We start from the raw sequence: 23649 nt of genomic DNA on the forward strand, positions 1-23649 counted from the left end.
GAAGGCCTTCTCCTCTCTACATGTACATTCGTATCTACTCGAACACGCTCGTTGACGTCCGCTGACTTTCTCCGCTTTTCAGATTCCCTTGCGCGCGGTATAACGACGTAATCGACGACTTCGAATTCCAGTTCCACGCTCGTGCTCGTATTTCTGTTTATATTTTTGCCACCTTCGTTCTACGAGTACCACCGCCCTATGAATCTTTCGTTCTTCGACGCGTCGAATATCAAATACCAAATAAACGCGACTCGACTACGATTAACGCGTCTACGTGAATGTTCGATTCTACGATCGTGGAATTTATCGATCGAGCAACGATCCGTTTAACGAGCCAACCGATACGCCTTCGATTCGTCATCGGCCAGAAATCTGTTTGCCTTACAAAGTCTGAAATTCATGCAGTCCGACGGCTATAAATATTAACGTGAAGCCGATCGGCGCGTGTTCCATCGCCACGTGGCTGAACAAAGATCGAAAGAGTGGAAGAAGGAGAGCGAGAATGGCGAAATTCCGCGGACGTGAAACTACTTAATCGATCCAACGACACAGCTGATCGTAATGGTTTCACTTGCCGAGAAGTTTGTACAGCCGCTCGGAACACGTAATCTCCGCGACTCTCGCGATTCGAATCTTCCGCAATTGCGGACGCGGGATACGCGACGATTTCCGCTCACGTTCGTAAAGCGCGCGTTTATCAACGACGGCCGAGAGACGACATCGTACGTTTGTAATTCGCGCGAAACGATTTCGATGTATGGCGTTGCACCTTTGGCGTAGCATGATGCTAATAGGACGACCTCGTAATTAGTCGAAAGCTAGATGCATGGAGATCGAGAAAAGCAGAGAGAAAGAGAGAGAGAGAGAGATAGCGAGGACGAAACAAAAGGGATAGATAACAGAGAGAACAATCGTAACTGGCGCTTGGTTATACCGAGTATAATCAATTAAATGCGGTGCACGCGGGCTTATGCGGTGTAACGACGCTGCACCGATTACGATTTTCCGCCAATTCTCACCTCTGTTACTTTTCTTCTCCACGTAGATATTATATATCCCGTAGATGTTAACATCACCGGTATTTAATTGCCCTTTAGGAAACGCGCTCCGACCCTTGGGAGAAACACCAAGTTTCTTCGATTTAACGTGGCTCGAGGAAATGCTCGAACACTCGTCCACATCTTTTACGAACACACGTTACGTTGTACGAAAGTTTCGAAATTTTATTAGCATTGTAACGACACCCAACTGTAGTAACTAAATATTCGTTAGATTAATAGGTTTACGATGGTTGAGCGGCAAATATTTTGTAACTGGCGCGTAATAATTCCGCATAAGCGCGACACTCGCGCCTCGTTGAAGTTCTAATGAAATTTCAAGACGTTTCGTACGATACACGCGTTGCACGCACCACGGTTTTCTACGACGAGCCACCGTGCGTGAAAATCTTTGGTCGCCCGGAAGGAAAAATCGCGAAAGGCGCGGTCGCTGGATGAATTGGATGCCGATTTTTGGCTGAAACGCGTTAAACGCGCGCGCGCGCTCCGGTATCCTTGGACGAATAAAACGAAAAGTGTTTCAAAATAGGTTAAAATTACCTGTTGCTGGTCGGTACACAAAGGCGTTTCCTCCAACTTCATTTCTGCAAAGGAAAGAAAAAAGGAAAATGGTTTAACGATCTATAGAGTTTGAGCAAAGACCGTCTAATTTTAAAGTACAGTCGCTATCGCGAGTTGCCTGGCTATTTTCCTACGATAATTTCCTACGGATGATAAAAACGTTTTAACATAATTATTATGGATACAATTTGGTTCGTTAATATAATTGAATGTAACGTAACATAGTTTGGTTGGTGGATTTTGCAGATCGTATCCGTCGCCTGTGCAGAATGGTGGACCGAACGGCACCCCGATGAATTGCGCCGGTTCTCAAGGTAAGAAAAATTCCAACAACAAAGCGAGAAATTGAGATCGAATTGGTACGCGCGTTACAACAGTGGAAGAAGAAGAGAACACGCGCGCGTTCCGAAAGTTCACAGGGAAATTGTACATTTTGGAGATTGGAACGGTATTTCGCAATAAAGGAAGAACGTCGCTGATTAATCAGTGCAGCGAAAAATTCGGGAAAACGTTCTACATATTAAATTAGCGTTGTATTAAATTTATTGGCGGAGTTCTCTTTTAAAGATTGGCCGGGCGCGGCGCATCGGATACGCAGCCTCTATAGCGTGCGAACAATTTCCAACTATCAAACGTCGCCGATGTATAAAAGCAACGACTCCGATATTTCAGAGGAAAGTTTCGAGCTACGTTGAAAAAATTACCCCCCTCGTGACAATTCAATATTGCACGATTACGCGGACAAAGGTATAACGAATCAAATATCGTTTTAATTTTGTATATTGTATCTTGCAAATACGACTACGCACACAAGCCGAAACGTAGGTGATTCATGCGTTTGGCATCCCACAAAAACGCCCGCTTAATCGCGTACGTTCATTTTCAGATTCAACGTATACCGTTGCCGGTATTTTCAACGGGAATTTCGGCGGAAAAAGATTTTTCGAAAGATAAGCGTAAAATCGTCAAATCAGCCGATAAACATCAGCTCGTAACATTTCCTTCGATATTCGCGTTTTTTTTCTTTTTTTTTTTTCTTTTTCCTTTAATTTTTCCACCTTACACGATCGAATTGTTCGAGAACGTCGCGTCGTCCTCATTACGAATTTCCGTCGGATAATGACACGTTCCAGCGAACGCCGTTCTTAGTCGCACGGTTACGCAGCAACAAGAAAAGAGAAAGAATAAAAAATTCATCGATAAAACACGTTTCTCCGGTGAGTTCTGTCTCGTACGGCTCATAGTCTCGTTGTTGTTTATCGCGGCGTTTAGAAAACTTATTCGTGAAACGAGATACCCTGCAAGTCCGTGAAAGCTAAAGCTCGACAAAGCCTGATCTCGTGGAGGAATGTTCTTTTAACTGTGGCTGTGAATTTTCGCGACAGCGGCATCGTAAAAACCGAGCGAAATTTCGAGTAACCGATTCGACGATATCGAGAGTGTAAACAGACGGTGGAGGTTGAAGAACGCGTAAAAATCTGTTCGAGGAGAATGGAAATTTTATGGAAAGTGTCGACCAGCGGAGATGATATCGCCGATGATGAACATTTTTTCCCGGGTCCATTGAACGATTGCACGCGCCGTTGAGCAAGTTTCGGCCGCGTTCTCTGTCTTTCCACGTCCTCGAGTTAATAGAGCGATCGAACCTACTCTCGTATCGTTGGTATTCAAAAATCTGAACGAAGGTTAACGAGACGCGACCGTGAAACGTACAGGCGCCGGGGGAAGGAGACGATCGCGAAGATTTCGAGGCTGGAGCTTCGAACGGCGTGCAACGGCATTTTATTCGAACTGGCGAGATACGGTTCCGCAGTTGCGGAAAGTTGCGTGGCGACGTAAAAATATACCTGCAGCGATAAGCCGGTGGAAAAATAGCGCCGCGTTTTTCCGTCGAGATCGATATTAAAAATATTCCAAAGTAGCGGAAAAACGTGAGAGCGAGAAGGACGGGGAGGGGGGAAAAAGGCGGCGCGAGAGAATCAAACTCGTTGGAAAAAGGAAGCCAAGCCTCTTCTATTCGCGATGATTCTCGATCTTCCGTGTTCTTTCTCGAACACGATATTTTCTTTTCTATCGGCGAGATAAAGGGAAAAAAAGACGGTAAAGCGAAGCTACGAGAAACCGCGAAAGATTCGAGCTGGAAGATCGAGGAGGATCGAAAAGTAGAGTGGAAATTGCCAAGTTGCTAACGATCGAGGCGAGAAGAGATTGAACCGACGTCGGTGGGTGCGATGTCTTTTTCTGTGCAGGGGTGATGGTAAAGCAGGAAGCGAGGGATGACGGTTACGAGACAAGTCCGGACCTCGAGATGAGGAGCACCGGTGGTGACAGCAGTCAGCAGTACCACACGCCACTGACACCGCACACACCGCACACACCACACACGCCGCACACACCCCTCACGCCGATATCGGCGACAGCGCATCAACCCCAGCAACCTGGCTCGACCGCTTCCACCCTCGGACAGGTGAGTTTTTTCCTATTTCTCTCCGGAGGAAGGTACACCCGCGAAACCTCGTTCGAATCCACTTTCCACACCTCTTCTTCCCTTTCTCTATCTTCCTTTCTCCTCTTCCGCCGAGCTTCCTAACGAATCTGTAGCCAACATTCGCTTGTTTCCATTCGACCATCGAGTTTCCATCGAAAATTTCGTTCCTGCTAATCGCGTGAAACGTGAAAATTATATTTATCGGACGGAAGAGTATTTTTAGCTCTCCGTCGAACCTACCATACTCGAGAGGATATCTCGCTTGATCGATCGCAGTGCTACGTGAACGTAGAACTCCGTGCGATATAAACAATGTTCTTCCAAGCTTTGCAAGTAGTTTCTCGCATTTGCCGGCAACCTTTGCCGAGTCAATTTTTCGTGTAAGCGCGATATCGTGGAATCGAAATTGGACGGAAGGCCGACGAGCAGAAGCGGACAACGAACGAGAGCGTAAAGAGCAAAGGTGACGTGGCACGAATCGCGCGAAAAGATAATATTAAACGACGCGCTGTTGATCGACACGCGCGAGTTTCCGGAAGTGGACGATCGCGCGTGCAAAAGTTCTTCGGTCTGTTTAGAAAGTGAATCGACGACCGACAGAGACGCTCGTTACGCACAGACGATCGTATCGATCGGATCTAGTGGCCGTTCGATAAAAATTACGAGCAATAAATTAAGACGAGAGCACCGCGGCGATCGGCAGATCGGGTTTCCGCGATGATACGCCGCAGAGCGGTCGATTCGCGTTTCCACGTTAGTTTTACGGCTGGCTTATGCAACCAGGTTTCTCGTTGACACGTAACAATGTGAGTTATGCGAACGGCTCTGGTCCATCGCATTCTTCGCAACCTATTTTTTCGGCACAAGGTCGATCCAACTAAACATTTGCTACACGTACGTATCCAAGGCGAGGTAAAGGTGAAAGAATTTACATATTGGGGGAAAGTCTCGTGGATAAAAAACCTTGTACCGTGAACCGCGTCTTGAAATTATCGGCACGAGTTTGCGATCCAATTCGTCCCATTCGACCTAACGATGGAACAGTGTTTTATTCGAATTGCGCTGCTCGGCTTCGATCGTCGCGTTAAACGGCCCTCTTTCGCCATTAACGTCAAGCAATTAACGAAAAATGATAAACGTGCTCGATCGGATGTAAAAGGCTGTTGGTTTCTTACGTCTAGTTCATCACACCGATCTGCGACTGATGGCAAATAAACGCAGCGAAACGTGCGTACACTGGAACTCGCGAATAACGTACGCCGATCGGTTCATCCGCTCGCGAAAGTGTGCACGATTAGTTCGTAAATATCTTCGATTCGCAAGTTTCAAAGTTTCAAGTCGTTTGTTACAATCAACGTATTTATGGTTCGGTGCATTCTTCGTAGACTTTCAGACAGAATTTTCAGCCGGTGCCGAGGACGGTCAAGCTGAACGTACGCGAAACGAAAAGCGCAACGTGCTATTAGAAATTCCACTGGAATAAATAGCACGCGAAGAAACGATAATCAGATGACAAACTGTCGGTGAACCGTCGGCGAATGATGACACGAGCGATACGCGGCGATAGTCGCCAACTGCTCGTCGACAACGGTATGAACTCGGCGTTAGCCTTCTCGTGGGTATCGCTTAATTTTTAAACGCGAATCGTGCACACCGAGTGCTCTCATGTCGCACCAAGATAACCTAAGATCGAGGCTAAGAAGTCGAAAGATAATCGGTCGCGGCGACCAAGCGGACACTGATAAAAAATATCCTTTGCTTTTGTGCTGTGCACTCGGCACTGTTCGCTCGAAGATTGCAACCAATAGCTATAGATAATCGTGTCACTGTCGCGTCGGCTAGTTATCTGCTCGTGAAATTTACATCGATGATCGATGCGCTCTCGTCCGGTTGCTGCCTTTTCTTAAGAACCGATTCGTTAACCTTAATTTTCTTCGATTTAAGCGGCCGGTGTTCCTTTTCTCCTTTTTCTTCTTTTTTTATTTTTTATTTTTTTTTCTAGTTTCAACATTTCTCTTTTTAGCGCAATTGTTTCTTGGCGATGTAACAATATACAGTTCCGTATCTTACGTTGCCAATTAACCCTTAGAGTGCTGTGGACGCATATATGCGTCCGGCGAAAGCCATCGATGTGGACTAAGGACGCATATATGCGTTTGTCAATTTTTCCGAGCACCTACGCAGAAGTGATACTATTACGTTTGTGCGAGATAAATATAAATGCATTTGAATGTCAATGCCGCGTTCGAAGAAACTGTCTTTTCTTTTTCTTTTTAATACTTTGCATTCACAATTCGTCCAATTTGGACATTTGGTAGAATAATCGTGCCGGCACAACACAATTATCGAGAAGAAAATGCGTTGTTCGTGTGAAAAATGAGAGAAGGAACGACGGAAAATGCGATGTCGGATTATGTATCGATGATTGTTTTGAAATTTTTCACGCGCAACTGAATTATTAACTCGTGTTATATTTACCAAATTTAGTTCTCTAGTTTATCGTTTTCTAGTTTACTACCCAAATTCTAGTTTATTGTAAATTTCAATGTTTATAATAGATAATTAATGCTAAAAAATAACGCTCTTGAATCATTTAATCTCGTGCAAAAGAATTACTATAACTTATTACGATTTGCGCTTTGAATAGTCAATCAACAGAGTTCAGTCTAGCGAAAAAGTATTCAGTCCACAGCGATCGTCAGCGCTGGCAGCATGCCGTCCGTACGGATGGCATAGGCTCCGAGTAGTATTCAGCACTCTAAGAGTTAACGGAACGCGTATGGTAGAAGAAAGCGAAGAAACTTTTTCGGAATACAATTTGGACGAATAGGAGAAGCCGACTGCATCATAGTAGCGGAAGAATACGTCGAAGACGGTCGATTAGCCGCGCCAGTGTCTCACATTGTGTTAAGATCGCGCCAAGCTGCTACGAAAACACGTTGAAACGAGAAGACTCTGACGAGAACACGAATAAAGACGCGTGGACGCGAATCGACGTGTAGCGAGTAATTACGAACGATAATCTGTTTGACAATTTTGAAACACTATTGCGCGACCAGTACGTGTATATTTTACGATCGTACGTGATCACGGTACCGTGTGCGTTCGCTCTCTGCCTGTCGTTCGAACGTTATTTTCCCAACGACGCATAAAAAACCCGCTGCAAATTCGCCGTCACCGTTGTCACGATGGCAAAAAGTCGTAACAGGTTAGTGGGACGTTGATCGCACGGAATCTGCGTGATTAGTTATGGTCTGTTGATTTCTCCTAAAGGAACAAGGGAGATCAGGAAGAAAGGAAAACGGAGAAAAATTAGAAAAATTGCTGAAAGAGAATGTGATTCGTAGGTGGCGATCAAGTGCGAGACTCCGGTGGATCCGTACTCGTTCGTCGACGAGGAAATGTCGATGGGCGGCATCAGGACGGCGAGCAGTCCAGTTGGTAATCCGGAAAACATGACGTGTCCAGCTGGTGGCCAAGGAGTCCTCTCCACACCTACGTCGACGCCGCCTGGTTCGCTATCCGGACCGCAACATCTTCAGATGAACCTCGGCGTAATGAACGGCAGCGTGAATCCGCAGTTGGCGGTGCAACAGCCGAAGAAACGCGGCCGCAAGAGAAAATCCGAGATGATTCTCACCCCCGAAGAGTAAGAACGCATGCGAGATTTCCAGTATCTTTTTCTCCTTTTCTTAAACGTTTGGTTTCCTTTTCTTTTTTCATTTCTTACAACCATCACTACGAGATCTACAATTTCATAATTACGATCGGATATAGTTCTTCCGCGATATGTTTAACATCGGCACTTTCTTGGGCGATATAATTTGCCCAATTTATAAATTTATAAATTTTATAATTAAAAATTGTACAGTTCGATCTCTTCTTTACGATCGCGTAATTTTACGTTCGATTAGTCGCCGAAGATGCTAAAGAATTTGCGAATATGGATAATTTGTTTCGTTCTAAAATGTTATTAGCAATAGTAATTGTTACGTGGCGCGAGACATCTGCACCGCATCACCGCCTGGTGACCAGGCAGCCAACGGCCCATCTACCGACATCCCGACCCTCGATAAACCCAAGGACCCACCGTAAAACGTTAACTTTCTAACTTCATTGTTTCCACACGTGTTTGCCAGTTAATCTGTTTGTTCTGAAGGATTTTCTAATCCTAGAAATATTCTCCGTTTATGGCCGGGTTTTGGAAAAGTCCTTGGGTTTATTACGGGCTCTTAAAAATTACGGTAGGTGGGCCGTTGGCTACCAGGTCACGAGGGATGCGGTGCAGATGTCTCAGGCGACGTAACAGCCATGATAACAGCGATAATACAATCACAGCAATTTCGTAATATTCTGTTTAACCCGTTGACTGCCACGCGCGTTTTCAAAGAAATCTCCGTCAGGCCACGCGTGCAACGGTACCGAGCGTTCTCTGCTAGGTGCTCCCATCGATATTTTAGTAACGCGAGTCGATGATCTCTCGTTTCGTTTGTTCGCAAAGTTAAAACCACTAGCTGTCGTTGAATATGACGAAGGAAAGTGTGGTATAGATTATAAACGGTTTCTTACGCCACCGCGATTAGAAAACGGTACAGAAAACTCGACATTCAACTCCTTCTGGCAATTTCTGTTGCAAACGCTTCGAAGGTTCACAAAATTGCAACAAGGAGCAGAGTATAGATATTAGAATATTTAGACAATTATTAGTCGCAAAATTATTAGGATTGTCTGAAAATAGAAAAAATCCTTGTCTTCGACCGAGTCAGCATAATATCGCCGTTCGGAGAAACGATTGCGGAAGAAGCATTAGACACGCGTGTAAACTACGTTATGCAAATGAGAGACGTCGAATGGACCGAGCAAAGGCGCAAAAGAATTTGAAGAAAACAACAACTTATTGACCAAATCGTTCCGATCGACCTCAGCTATGTACAGAATGCTTTAAAGTTTTGAATAATTTGTTTGACAAAGCATTTTCGCGTTACTTTTACAACGAACCATTTTCGTATCACTTTTATAACGATTCGACAGTTTTATTATTATGGAACATCTTTTCAAATACCTACGACGATCCTTCGCAAGTAGCCGAACAAGCGCCACCCGAATACGGGTGACGCGGCCCTACCGGAAACTTTCCTGTCACCCGAATACGGGTGTCGTGGCAGTCAACGTGGTAGAAAAGGAGAAACACGGCTTATATTTGGTTACGAACTGTTCGACAGTTTAGCGAAGCTAAAGAACAGGAGAAAAATTCGCGCGTGAACCGCGTTTAATTCGAAGATAAGGTAACGAGATAATTCGAATCGGTCGTATATTCGCGAAATAATTTTGGCAAGTACACCGCGTGCGATTAGTGTTCGTGGTCGACGGGAACAGTTCATTCTAAATAATAATTTGCGGCGAGGTCAATAGACGTGGATCGATGCGACCAGACTCGATTATAGCTGTTCGCTCCATGCGAACTTTGCTTCCACCGTAAACGAACTTCTTCAACGTAAATAACGCGCCCGCGATCGAAGGAATCGACCGGTCGCGAGCATAGTATTCTTCTCTCCCCTACGAAAGCTCATTATATTCCCGATAGTTACGATACACCTTGGAAAAAAATTGTCTCCAATAGGGAGCAAGATCGTTCGATTTGTTACAAGAATATTCGTCTCGTTCCCCTCTAATTCGAATTAGAAAAGCTTCAGATCCGATTTTTCCGCACAACCGAGTTAGCAAGGTGACTACCGAGTCGTTGTAATTTTCATACGTGGAATTACATATTCCATTCATAGACTTATAATTGGTCTACATCTTCGCTGTACTATCGTATTACCGCGTTCATTATGAAAAGAAAAGTCCGTCTCCGAAAAGGTCGACCGAGGAAGACGGCTTATTCGCTCGGATTGCCATTTTCTTCCATTTAAAGGTGTCGCCTATTCTTTCGCGCGTCGTTTGCTTTCTATTAAGAACGAATCACGTCGTAGGTGTTTCCATTCGCGAGCAACTTGGCCTAATCGAAACGAATTACCTCATTGTTTGTCAACTCGGAGTAGCTCATATTCGGAGTAGAAATTCGTCGACGAAGCAACGACCCATCTAACAGGCTGATACAACGATACGATGTAAATTTGATTTAGGGCGGAATTAGCCGAGGCGAAGAAACGAGCAAAGACGTACAAGGAGAGAAAGAAGCACGACAGATTCGACGGTATGCCGGAAGAGGAAGTGAGCAAACGCGTTCTTCCGGATCATCTTACCAACAACCTGGACATTATTATAGTAAGTTGACGAATGTTGCTCGTCGCGACAACTATATATATATATGTATTTACAATAGAAAAAGTTGGACGGGGAGGCGCGATCGAGGACGATGACGCGACGTTAGTTTGGGTCGTATAGTTCCGGAAGGAAGTCGTCGCGCGATCCTGTCCCGTCGTTTTTCGCGAAGGAAGAAGGATTAATCGGATTATCCGTCGGCATAACGGGCGTCTGGTTAGCAGGAAAATCCATCTCGAAGGTAGCGAGACGGTAGGAACAAGTAACGACGACAAATAGCCGTTTGTAGCGCGTTCGTCAGGTGTCGTAATCGCTTTAATGGTCCATACCCAATTCGGTTATCACGCTCGACGTTGGTAACGAGCGCGTTCACCACCTTCCTATCGCGGGCCGTTTCATCGAGCACCGTGTCGATCGAAAATCGTTCTATTTCCAATCGGCAGGACGCGACGCAACGGGACGCGCGTTCGCGATTTTCCCTCGGTCTGTGAAACTCTCTCGTCACGACCTTGACTCGCGCGTCTCGCGAATCGTCCGCGATATCCGTCTATTTATACGCTGGATCGCGATTCGCTCGAATTCTCGATCGTTCGGGAGAGCATAAGAGATCATCTCTGTTGTAATCGCGTCACGAGAACGACGCAGGGATTTCTGGCGATCGCGCCTCTAAAAGCGAAACGAGCCGTTGTAACGACAGGGTAAGAGAAAGACGTAAAGGGCGAAGGAAGGGAGGGAGGGGAAGGAACAGAGAGAGGGGAAGAGAGAGAGAGAGAGTCAGTTAGCGGCTGGTTCATATTCATATATTACGCGGAACGAGTAGTCAGCGCGGTCGATCATCCGTCAAACGGTGTAAACGCTTTAACGGGCCGTGGGCAATTCGGTTATTACGGGCGTCGTTGTAATCGAACGCAACGGGACACCGGTGTCGGCCGGCCTTCGTCGAGGCTCTCTACCCCTGGATCCCCGATTCCAAGCCCCCTACTACCCTCACGGCGGCCTGCCCCTCTGCCTCTCTGTGCTCTACCTATCGAATCCCCCGGCCCCCTAACCCAGACCTGCTCCGATCTCATCGACGCGCGTTGTTTTCAATCGGCGACAATTCCACACCCTACCCTGGCTTCCAACCCCCGTCATTTTATCCTCGTTTATCCCGGCCGAAGCGCCATTCGACGCCGACCGACCGGCTAACGCATTGGCGTTAACGCGCTAATGCGATACGTACTTTATGTACGGAGGGAGAGAACTCAACCACCCGTACGCAACAAACGATATAACGCGATTTCGACCAAAAGTTCCACGACCCCTCACGCGGCTCACTCTTTCCTCTGTCTGTCTCTCTCTCTCTCTCTCTCTCTCTCTTTCTCTCTCATTCCTCCTTCTCCTCTTTTACTCGAACTCTTCTTGATTTTTAAACCTTTTGAAAAACAAAAAAGAAAAAAACAACTTTTTCCTGCTCGGTATTTTTTTTATCTTTATTTTTTATTTCCGTCCCTCTCGAGAAAAATAACGCGCACTTGGTGGACGCCCGAGGCTTCGGTTACTCTGACCGAGAAAAGTGTAACAAGTTACGATCGGTGTCTATCGTCGGTCAACAACGAACGGAAAGACAACGAGCGTTGTCGCGTACAATAATCGGGACGGATATATCGGTGATCGGTGGCTAGCGCGATAAAGTCGTTGGCAGAGAATAAACGAAAAGCGGGAAGAAACGCGAGGACGAACGTGTCCAACAGCGTAACGTCCCTGTCACGTATCCTTGGACTTTGTCGTTATTAATTGTTCAACCGACGGAGCGAAGAGCGAAGATAATGTGGTTGCGCAACAGGTACTACCACACCTGTCTCTACCGCGTTGCATAATCGCGGCTAAGAACGATGTATGTGAAATCCGTGTACGCGTGTTTCGCGCCGGGAAAGGAATTGACCGTACGAAACAGCGAACGCCAACGTGTTCAGCAGGATCGTTATCTTCCACGTTCGTCACGTTCTCCTCGCGAGAACCTTTCGACCGAGGACGAAAATTGCGCGTGGCCCGGCAACTAGCGGCTAGCCGATGCTACTTTCGCCGCGCGTTTTCGGCGGAGAAACGATCGATCGATGGTCAGAGGAGCGTCCAAGCTAACGGCGTATAAAGTTTCTCGCTAGCGAGAGCGAGCGAGAGAGAGATCTCGACGCGACGAAAGGCATGGAGGCGGGAAACAACGAGAAACGAGGACGACTCGCCTCGAACGACGTCCGCCGAACAAACCTGCCAAGACAATAATCCCATCGTCGGGTACGGAAACTAGTTGGAAATAAGCCTACCGCGTAATGATCCGTGGGAGATTGAAGCAGCGCGCCTTCGTAACGAGTATTTCGAACGGGAACAAATCGACCAACAGCCGATAAACCTAAATTAAGCGCATTGCCATGATTTCCGCGTGGTTATCGCCGTTCGCGGACGAACGTGGAAGAAGAAGGTTCGCGATCCGCTTACGACCAACAACGAGATCGGTGACCACGATCGCCAGCATCTCCATGCTCCTCCCACCCGACCCGTCTGTCTATCCGGCTTCAAGTTAATGGGATCGATTTTTGTCACAGATTGGAATCAACCCGGGACTGTTCGCCGCTTACAAGGGCCACCACTACGCCGGACCGGGAAACCATTTCTGTGAGTTGAACTCTCGATCTCTGTCTTCTTACCGCAAAAACCTATTGTTCCTTTGCTCCGGACAACATCTATGCGAAACGCACGAGCGTGTACCACGTTGCCCGGAGAGCGGCAAGGAAAGATGTATGGCGAATGCTTTCTCGATTTTGGTCGCGATTACGCGTAACGCGGCGGCCTTCGTTCTCAACGACGCGACGTTGCGTCGCGTTAAGAGAAATCGCGCGAGATCCGCGAACGCGATTAACAGTAACGAGAAGCGGCTCGTTGGAACGCAAATTACCCAAGCCGGTTGGCGCGCGTAATGCTCATCGAAAAACTCGGTCGTTCCCCCTATTTTCCTTGCCTTGATGCGTGCTCGGCGCGATCGACCGAACAACGATCACCGGTTATTTTTAACGCGGCTTCTAACCAAGCGGGGAACGACGACTCTCGACAACGCAAACGCGTAGCCAAGCAACCGTCTTGTCGCTGCTTGATTCGTTGCTTCGCTCGTTCAACGTCTCCGCTCGCCGCCTACGCTTCGATGATCTCGCTGAGAAGCGGCATCGTCCACAAGTCGCTTTTCTTTTTTTTTTTTTTTTTTTTTTTTTTTTTTTTTTCTTTCTTTTTTCTCCGTTTTAAACGAAACGGCTATTCCACCAAGCGTCCATAGGCTTCCTCGATCCGGTGATCGTTCCGAGTCGCGCACCATCGCGGCCTTTTTAACTCGTCGTTGCCGCCACAGTTTCCGATACTTTGTTGTTTCACGGCGACAAACCGAATAACCGATCAACGTGGCTTTTTACGTCTACGCGACAACCGTATTTACGCACAGTCGGATACACGTCGTACGTCGCGACTAATCGCGTGAAACGGAAAATCGGCGTTGAATCGTCCACTCCTCGAGGAGGATCGTAGATTCGGCAGAGAGAACGTCGCTCGAAAGATGATGGCGAGAGAGAGAGAGAGATTGACGCGTGAACGCGGTGCGCGATAATGAAACACGTAATTCCTTGTTAGAAAAGTAAGGAACGCGAACACGCGTAATTCGATCGTTCGAGGGTTAAAGGGCCTTTATACGGTGCGATCGAAATCGATCTCGATGGGGAAAAGATCTCTGGAAGTTGGTGGCTGGTTTGTCTCTGGCCGATGTTCTCGCGGCGCGTAATGGAAAGAGCGACGGAAGGAGGATTCTTGGACGAAACGTAGGCCCGCGCTCGATCGACCTTCGAACGATCTCGCGCGCTCTCCGGCTAAGCTATGTGCTTGTTAGACAGCGCGCACGCACGCACGCACGCGTGTCCATTTTACGGCCGTGTATACGCGATGCTCGTAGTGGCCCCGTACATAGGGTAGAAATACAAAGTACATAGGTGCACATATAACTGTGCACATAGAGGTGCGCGGACGCGCACTCACGTTCTTCCACCACACATAGGTGGTATATACAGGGTGAAGTTAGGTGTACGCTGCTGGATTTTCCAGGGTTTTCCCGGGGTTGCGGTAGAGCAGTGGATCGGGTGGAGGGTGGTGGCGTGCAGGAGGGTGTGGAGGTGGGATACGAAGCGGGTTGAAGCGGACTGCGAAGAGCAGTAAAGGGGTGAGGGAGGATGGTTGTAGTGGAGGGAGGAACTATAATGAGTGGTGCGCGTGAGGGAGAGCAGGATAAAAAGGGGGTGAGAGGAGGAGGTGACTCGGGGAGGGACCGTGAGAGGAGGAGGACGAGGTGGAGGAGAGAAGAAGGAGGCGGAGGAAGCGGAAGCAGGGTAGTACGGGGTAAAAAGGTTGGAAGCTGTGTGGCAAGGTGAGGCGAGGCGAGGTGCGGGACGGGGAGGAGGCGAGGGTTGGATGGCATGGGATGGCATGGAATGGGATGGAACGGGAGGTGGGGGGCGTTTGCCAGCAATGGAGAGCAGAACAGAGAGGGAGGCGTGGGCCGCATGGGGGGATGGGTGGATCGAGAACGACGGGTCAATTTAAGCCCCGAAGGGAGGGAGAAACGGACCGGGCCTAAAGGCAGTAAACCCCGAAAAATTCAGCGCGGTTCAGGCGGTTCGATCGCTCGAAAGCGAACGCGGTCCCAGTGATCGAGGCTCGCGCGCGTCCAACTCGCAGTGCCGTTCCGTTCGCTTTCGTTGCGCCGCGTTGCGCGTGAGAATACGCGTGGCCGCTGCGAAAGTCTCGCGCCGCGAGGTGTTTGTGCCGTAACTGCCGCGCCTGCAACGTCGTCGAAACGCGGCCGCGCGATAATCGACGACGCTCGCGCGTTAATTATCGTTGGCGCGCGTTTTTCTCAACGTCCGGAGTGCGACACGCCGCGCGACAAAAGACGCGGACGACCCCTGTGTGCCTCTGCCGCCGCGTTCGATCGATCGAGGTACGTTCATCGCTTACTCGACGCTCCATCATCGATCTCACACCGGTCTCGATCGTTGCGAGTTCACTCGACGATCGGTAAATAATAATACCTCCTAGTCACCCGGCACGTTTCGTCTCTCGTTCGGCGAGGAAAGAAGGGCCGATCGTCTTACGTTTTCTTTCTTTCCGGTTCCGCGTTTCTCGCGATATTTGAACGATCGTTCCGGGCTAACGGGAAAAAGTGAACTATGCTCCTTCCTCCTCGAGACCTCCTTTCTTTCTTTATATCGCGGCTGCCAAGCGGTGTAACTGCGCGAGCATACGTTAGGCGTTTTAATTTTTAATTGATCCTTTCGCGGCACGAGAAAGAACGCGAGAGAGAGGGCGTGGAGACGGCGATCCGATCTGGAAAAGTTCATATCCGTGCGACGTTTCCAGCAACACGGACACGTTCAAACTGCCCGGGTATCCTGCAAAAATAGTGCGAAGCGACAGTCGATGTACTACGGCGGGCTCCGTTTCCTCTGAAAATCGTCGCAAGATGCGACGATCGGTGGGAGGGTGGCGAGAAACGGTGTTTGCACGCGAAAAAAGTTTAGTCGACGGAACGATGGAGCGACAGGATGACAAGGCGAGAAAGGATGGTCGTGGGATGGAATCGCGCAACCCGATGGGGAACGAGAGTCGGCCGGTCGGTGACCCAATTCGGGCGGCGGGCTTTTTCCAACGGCGCGAAAGTTGAACGTGACCGGGGAAACTTTTCGTGGTCGTGGCAATCGAGTTGTCGCGCCTCTCTCATCCGAGAAGGAGACGACGGTAGCGCGTTCCTTCACCCTCGCGCCTCCTCGGACCTCCGTCGCCGCAATCGCAACTACCCCCGATTCGGCTCGTCCCAACGATCCGTTTCAACTTTGTCGCGCCACCCCGTGACCCGGCGCCGTTTATCGGCTAACCGAGAATCCAACTTTTCATTGTCGCGTCTTACCGCCTTTGTATATTCTTCCTACTTACATCGGAAAGTGCGTTAAACTATGAACAGACCTTTGAGAATCGGGCAACCTCGCAACAGACTCGGCCTAACGTACGTACAACGTACCTTTCGTATCTTTCTGTTCGAGAGACGAGAGGCTACACCTTTTCTAGGTTTATGGGTGCGGGAAAAGAGAAAAATAAGAGAAAAAAAAGAAAGAAAGAGGAGCGAATGAGAAGAAGCAGTAGTAGAAAAAAAGCGTAAAGTGTAAAGTAAATTATCGTGGAACTCGGAGTTGGGCTCGATCGACGACGATGACCGATTTTCGTCTTTGCGGGTTTCGTCGGTGTTACAAAGTAGAAAGTAAGTCTAGACTCTGACGTTCGTTAACTTGAAAACTAGAGTTCCGACTTCCTGCTCGAGATTACGTCCTACATCCTTTGGTCGTGCAACGTGCCTGAGAATACTCGAGCCAAGTTTTCGTCGGCGAAACTTTTTCTTCGAGGGACTGTCTCGGAAAGATCGCGATCTTCTTCTATCGATCATCGTCGGCCACGAGCAGGAAATAATAACCAACCATTGACTGGCACAGCCTCGAAGCGGACGTGGCCAACGTTGTTTTCATTTACGGCGACTTCAAACGCCTTGCTTCTTTTTATTCGCCTTTGTTCCCCTTTGTCGCAAGCTAGACGATCGAATACAAGGTTTTTCGTACATCGATGACAGGAATCTGCGTGCTTGAGTTGCGGAAAAATTTGACGAACTGCGCGCAATTTCTCTCGGCGAGCACCGAGCGCGAAAATATATCAGGAACAGAAGAAAAACGAAAGAGACGAGAGAAGAAGTATGTATTCAGCGTCGAAGAGTATCGTAGCAGTGACCTGCGAAAAGATTGGGGAAGCCGGCTAAATGCGTGAGTGGGACAGGGATGCAAGCTTGACGGTTGTCGATGTTGGTGGAAGTGGGAAAGGAGGTGGCGGAGGTTAGGGTTGGTAGTGGTGGGAACTATAATGAGTGGCGGCTGTGTCGGGCGAAGGGAAGAGGACGAGGATGAGGGCGGTGTGCTCGAGGGTGTGGGTAAGAGTGAGGGTGAGGGTGAGGGTGAGGGTGAAGCGGAGCGAGAATGAGCCAGGAGAGCGTGAGGGTACGAGGCAGAGAGAGAGGCAGCAGAGAGAGAGAGAGAGAAAGAGAGCGAGAGAGAGAGAGAGAGACGGAGAAGAGCTCGGATTGGAAAGGGAGCAGGGAGGAGGGATGGAAGAGAGGAGGGGAACAGGGAGGAGGAAGTAAAGAGGGAAAGAGGGAAAGAGAGGGAGGATAGATAGGGTAAAACGAGATGGGCGAAGGGTACAGGTGGTGAGGGGCTGGTTGGCCGGTGAGTGTGGGAAAGCGTGTAGCCTCTGCCTCCTCCCTTTTCCACCCACCGGCCACCCTTCTGCCAGCTTGCTGCTCGGTCCAAAGGGGCGGCAGGAGGGGCCGGAGGGGCAGGAAAAAGGGAACTAGAGCTGGCCGAGGGGGGCGGAGGGCGGGGGGCACCAGGGAAGGGGTTGTCGCACGCCTATCCGCTCGATAGCAGCTTTCAGTCCGTGCACGTTTACTACCCCCTAGAATTTTGTGCCCTATCTTTTCGAGACTCCCTTGGTCGAAAAGATTCGTTTCTATTCCTCGTAGCCGGTATACCGCCCTCGCCCGATACGAGAGATTCGCGAGATTTCACCGCGGCGTCGCGATCGAAACACCCGCTCGATGGATAATTCGCCGATAGACGAAAGGCGCCGAACAGATTTCTCTCGTCGTCTACCTGCGACGTAGTCGCGCGATCCAATCGCGCCAAACGTTTTATCGGACGATTCTTTATGGTTGTGCGAAAAACGAATAAACGACGAACAAACGTTTCTTTCGTCCGTTTCACGCCTCGAGCGCACCTTCTCGCCAAATCTTCGAAAAACGATACGGATGGAATTCTTACGAGGATGTCGTTAAACGCCGTCTATGGTTATACGTGCTTGTTCGCAAATTGTGGCAGTTGGATGGGTCCGCGCACCGAACGACGGAAAAGAGAGCATCGCGGTACACTCGACGCTTTTCCTAGGTCTCCGTGAACGGGTCTTCGTCCTGGAAAACCCTGAAAATTGATTTTCCAGGCGCGGTCTCCCGCGGTACCCACGCACAGGTCTGTTTCTCTCTCTCTCTCTCTCTCTCTCTCTTTCTCTCTCTCTCTCTCTTTCCCCCTTTCCCTCGGTTGCATCGATTTTCACCTGACTCTCCTCGCATCCCCTGCAGCGAACTCGAACCAGCCGTTCATTCAGAATCGGAGGAAAAGAACGAAAAATCTGGGTCAACGAAATTTCGAGAACGATAAGCGAACGGATAATGGGGGACGAATCGACGCTTATCACCGATGGAGACGGTTCGATTTTTCGTTTCGTCGATCCGTCCTGTTTCTACCACGAGCCTCTATTCTCCGGAGGAGAGAGAGCCGCCGCTGTGCGTTGAATTACGGGACGCGCGAAACCTTCAACTCTCTGCCGGTTACGGTTTCGTGCGGGGTCGAAGTCGCCGACCGACGATACACCTCCACGGAAATATGGAAACGCGGCCAACGGGCAGAAACGCGACGGGCCGAAGATCCTGTTGCTTTCGAACGTTTCCGAAAGTCGGGAAAACGAGTTAAGTCGGTCAAACGGCAGAAAACCGAAACTTTTTCGACTTTGAAAGTTTCGAGGACCGAGATAAATTTACGGACGCCTCGGAAATCGGTAAACTCGAGTTTGCCCTCGTTCTAAGATTACGCACGGCAGATTCTTTTCCCACTCTGCCGCCTCCCGCCACCTTCTTTCTACCGACCTAGCTAAATAGCATCGCGTGCTTCGAAAACGAAAGGTTCATGCAAAGATTCGATGTCGTTTCGGATGTTCGATACAATCGCGAGTAATATATCCAATGGAAAAAGGCAAGGGGGAAAAAAAAATGATAAAAGTTAAGGTAGGATAAGGTGAGGCAAGGCGAAGTAAGGTAATGTAAGGTAAGATAAGGTAAAGTAAAGTAAGGTAAGGTAAGGTAAGGTAAGGTGAGGTAAAGTAAGGTAAGGAGAGGTAACGAGCGACGCGGAAAGGTCGAGGCAAGTCAAGTTGGGTTAGGTTAGCGGTGTGAACGAGAGGGAAGGGTCGCATTTCGCTTCGATAAAGTTTGTTCGATCGGTCGTTAGTCCTGTTCGAAGGGACCAACAGGCTTGTTGCCGCGCTCGTCGTTCCTACGAGGCCACGTGTATAAATGCAACGGTCACGGAAAACCCCAGCCAAGAGATTTTCTAAAGCGAGGAAAACAGTGTTTCTCTCTCCTCCTCTTTTTGTCCGCTCGATTCTCTCTCTCTCTCTCCGCGTTCAGCTTAGGAGAGAGCGAACGAACCAACGAACGGATTCTGCTCGACGAAAAGCGCGCTGCAGCTACGACTACGGTTACGACTCGGCTACAACACGGCTATGGGCTACGGCAATGGCCACGGCAGACGAGCGTTTAACTTTGTTCCGAAGTTCTCCAAGGTCGTATGGTGCGGCTGTAGGTCGGTGGTGCAAGAGGTGGCGAGACCGGGAGGACAAGAGGGAGAGAATTTCCGAGGCCGCGTCATAAATCTCTATCTGCTGGCTGCTAGGGGTAAACGCTCGCGGGATATACTTCGGCGACGTCTGTAATTTCGCGCCATCAGACCTTTCTCTCGCTTACTCGTCTATTCAAGCTCCTCCCGCCTTCCACTTCTATCGTCTCTATTTCTTTTTTACTCCTCTCTTCCACCCACCCGCCAGTCGCTGTCCCCTTCTTCTTACGCGTATTTCTCGTTTAGTCGCGTCGTTTTTCCACAGAATTTTATTACTCGATTCGCACGTTGATAACAAGCATCGTAACATAATTATCAGACTCCTTATAGGCGAGATGATGGAACGAGCGAGTTTCGCCCCTACGAGATCGCAGTTTTACGAATATCATCGTAAGTGACGATATATTACGTGGCTGACACGCGACCAACCGACGTATAAATTCGTCGCAAAACGAATATAAAAAGAATACGGTTGACGGTTTCGGATATGTCGTCGTCCTCTCGCGCGATAATTCGCTAAACAATAATAATCGACGAGTTACAAGTTACAGACTTCTCTTCCATAGTTTCGCAGAATGATCAATCGTAAAATTGAATTCATTTTAATATCGAATTTGTCGTCATAACCGAAAAGAATTTATCGCTGTTGGTAGCAATAATGGTAGTTGAATTGCGCGAGAGAGCCGAGGCAGCGACGAGGAGATAGAGTTTGAAAATTATACGTTGGGCAAACATTAAGTAATTTCTACTCGAACCCTAGTATCAACAAGAGTAAAAATAGGTATTAAGGGCTGTCTTTCCTTCCTTCTATTTTTACCCTTTTTTTCCTTTCTCCTCTTCCCTACCTTCCCTTCGCTCTCTTCTTTCCCACCGTTGCTTGCTTCGCCGTTGTTCCTTCCCTTCTTTCTTTCTTTCTTTCTTTCTTTCTCCTTTCGTCCCATCTTTGCCTGCAATCGTTACCAAAAAACCTCGCGGATATATAGTCGCCCTTTTCGAATTTCCTTCCTTCCTCTCTGTCTGATTTTTGCTTCGAAACGTACACAGCAACGCGGTTCGAAATGCACGCAGAATTCAGACTCGTTAAATAAATTTGCCGCATTGTACGGAAGAAGGCGATTTATCGCTTATGACTGAACTTTCGAGAGCGATATAAAAAGGGCGGCGCAAGTCTGACCCAGACCTATTTAATCCATTAAATGGTACGCTTTGCAACACCTGCTGCACAGCTACCGCTAGAAACATGGTTCCTCGCTAACAACCACCGTCGCCGCACCACCGCTAACAAGTATCATCGGATTATTACGACAACATAGAACATTGGAAATCTGTTGCTGTTAGGCGAACCGAGGGACGAAGAAGAAGAATCGAAAAAGTAAAAATGCAGAGATCACGAGAGTAACAGGAGAATAAGAACGAAGGGAAAGCAATGGCAATTCTGTGAATATAAAAGTGGATATGGCGATCGACTGACGACTAGCCGTGTTATTTTCTTCCGTCAGTTTATATAAGCGCGCGTTATTTTTCGTTATCGTTTCCAAAGTTTCGTCGTATCATTTTCATAAAGAGAATGATGGTTCCGATGGAAAGAAGTTGCGTACGCGAGGGGGCCTCAGCTTTTCTCTTTGCATCTCCTTCTTCAAGTAATTTCGCCACGACCGAAAATAACGCTGCTCTAATAGTCTAAAGCGTCTAAAGAGCAGCTCGGATGAAAAATGATCCGGGAGACGTACGCAATCGCATTTACGTGTTAGAATTCACGACTGATCGAGAGCAGACATTTTGTCGTTATTGGTATTAAAACTGTTCTCGATGTGCAACCGGCTTCTTCATCGAGGATCGGCGGAGAGTCAAGCGTCTTATAAACGCGGTATATCCCACTTACGAAATGATTTTATCGCGAACCGTGACATGTAAGTCATTTGAAGCTGGTTTCCTCGATACGACACCGAGGCGATATTTTTTCCATGCGACTGCCACTCGAATCGTGCGAACGTCTCGCCATTGATCGTCGTTTGTCATCGTGGCGTTCCCCTCCTTATTTTCGTCGTCGAAACTTTCGCACGAAACGATTTCATCTGGCTCTGTTCGCGAAATTCGTCGTACGGACGAATAAATCGTTGGAATTAAGACGACGAGAAGCGAACGAACAATTTAACCTTGTACACTATGCGCCGCGTATCGCCGAGGATGCTTTTTATTTCGTTTCGTGCGCGTCGCGGGGCAATTTATCGTCTCGAGTTTACGGAACCCGAGTATGAACTTCCAGACAGTTTGTCGACAATGTTTGACCCAGACCCATTGAAATTCTCCCTTCCTCTGCACCGAGCCGCGCAAATGTCGGTCGAACTTAACGACGAAGGTACTCAGCCTGTTTCCCGCGGATCTCACTGAAACAGATCTCGCGAATTTTCTCTCTCCGTCTCATCTAACCACCGACTGAACCACCTTTTTTTTTTCAGGGAAGTGTTTACACTTAAGTGGTCTGACACCCGAACCACTGACAGCAGATGACGACTACAAGCTCCTACGCTTCGGTATCGGTTTCACGAATATGGTAGCTCGTGCCACTAAAGGCAGCGCTGATCTAACGAGGAAGGAAATCAAAGAAGGTCAGTATACGAGACGATAAAGGTGTATAAGCGATCCTCCAACGTCCAACGACGACAAAACCCGTGCACCGCTCTTTGTACGTGTGCGTACACCGCGCGTGTAATATAAACTACGCGTAACTACCGTTTACGAGCATCTATCGAGCCGAATTTCCACGTTATTTGAATGATACATTCGGAAAATGATTGTTCGAGTAATACGTTATTTTATTTGGCTATGCGCGTTTAGGTGGTGCGCTATCAAAGGATCAATCCTATCGCGGTCGTTGATTTCTTAATACGTTGGTCGCCACATTGTCACCCATATCTATGTGACGGGTATACTTCCCAAGTATGGACGACGCTCTTTTCGTTCGAGTTAATTAAATATAGGATAATTGCACGTTATACCATACTTTTTATTAATCTACATTCTGGATACGATATTGCATTATGCTATATCGCACGGTATTTGTTAAAACATCCCCAAACGCATTTGGCGTGATTTTGGGCACTTGAACAATAATCGTAGTCGCTTCGTCATCGCTACTCTCCTCACTTTCAAATGTATTTTCACGCTGTTTGCTGAACATTTCGAGGATGAAAAATCACCGATGTACGTCTCGCAAGTATGCTTGTCGACTGAACGAAAGATCCCAGGTCATCTGTCGGTGAAGGTGCTCTTGATCTTCAACAATAACGTTTATTATATTTCTAACGATTAGCAACAAACAACGATCAACACGTTGACTGGCAGGCGAAGTTTCCACGGTTTGGCCAAGGCGCCGACATGAAGTTTTCATTTGCAGCAAACAAAATGAGTTACAAAATCATGCTCGAAGCATGTTTCGTGGCGAGGGCCACCGGTCACCCCCACGGCGTTGTAGACAATTATTGCGATTGTCCTTTTTTTTTTATAATTATGAACTTTTAATATTTGCCGCGTCGCCGGTCACCGGTGGCCCCCATGGCAGTCAACGTGTTAATAACTAATAACGATCAACACGTTGACTGACAGACGAATTTTCCACGTTTTGGCCAAGACACCGACGTGAACTTTTTCATTTGCAACAAACAAAATGAGTTATAAAATCATGCTCGAAGCATGTTTCGTGGCGAGGGCCACCGGTCACCCCCAC

General features: G+C 48.2%; 2 protein-coding genes across 4 annotated transcripts in view; one reads left to right on the forward strand and one right to left on the reverse strand.

The window, feature by feature from the left end:
- LOC122577835 (DNA (cytosine-5)-methyltransferase 3B-like) overlaps positions 1-23649 on the reverse strand; it is a 64015-nt gene that overhangs the window by 36960 nt on the left and 3406 nt on the right. Inside the window, exon 2 of one of the 2 annotated variants that reach the window (XM_043749504.1) lies at positions 1599-1642. In XM_043749504.1, coding sequence (XP_043605439.1) covers positions 1599-1640 — 42 coding nt within the window. In that variant the 5' untranslated portion in view covers positions 1641-1642. Of the gene's footprint in view, positions 1-1598; positions 1860-23649 lie in introns of those variants that run through there. The other variant, XM_043749506.1, reaches the window with a different exon arrangement.
- The window catches only part of LOC122577836 (probable serine/threonine-protein kinase yakA), a 56534-nt gene that overhangs the window by 24168 nt on the left and 8717 nt on the right, over positions 1-23649 (forward strand). Inside the window, exons 2-7 of one of the 2 annotated variants that reach the window (XM_043749511.1) lie at positions 1866-1933; positions 3869-4086; positions 7455-7756; positions 10233-10374; positions 12954-13023; positions 22382-22531. In XM_043749511.1, the coding sequence (XP_043605446.1) occupies positions 1866-1933; positions 3869-4086; positions 7455-7756; positions 10233-10374; positions 12954-13023; positions 22382-22531 (950 nt within the window). Of the gene's footprint in view, positions 1-1865; positions 1934-3868; positions 4087-6877; positions 7316-7454; positions 7757-10232; positions 10375-12953; positions 13024-22381; positions 22532-23649 lie in introns of those variants that run through there. The other variant, XM_043749512.1, reaches the window with a different exon arrangement.

Source organism: Bombus pyrosoma, linkage group LG2 (assembly GCF_014825855.1).
Source record: "Bombus pyrosoma isolate SC7728 linkage group LG2, ASM1482585v1, whole genome shotgun sequence".
Classification (NCBI taxonomy): domain Eukaryota; kingdom Metazoa; phylum Arthropoda; class Insecta; order Hymenoptera; family Apidae; genus Bombus; species Bombus pyrosoma.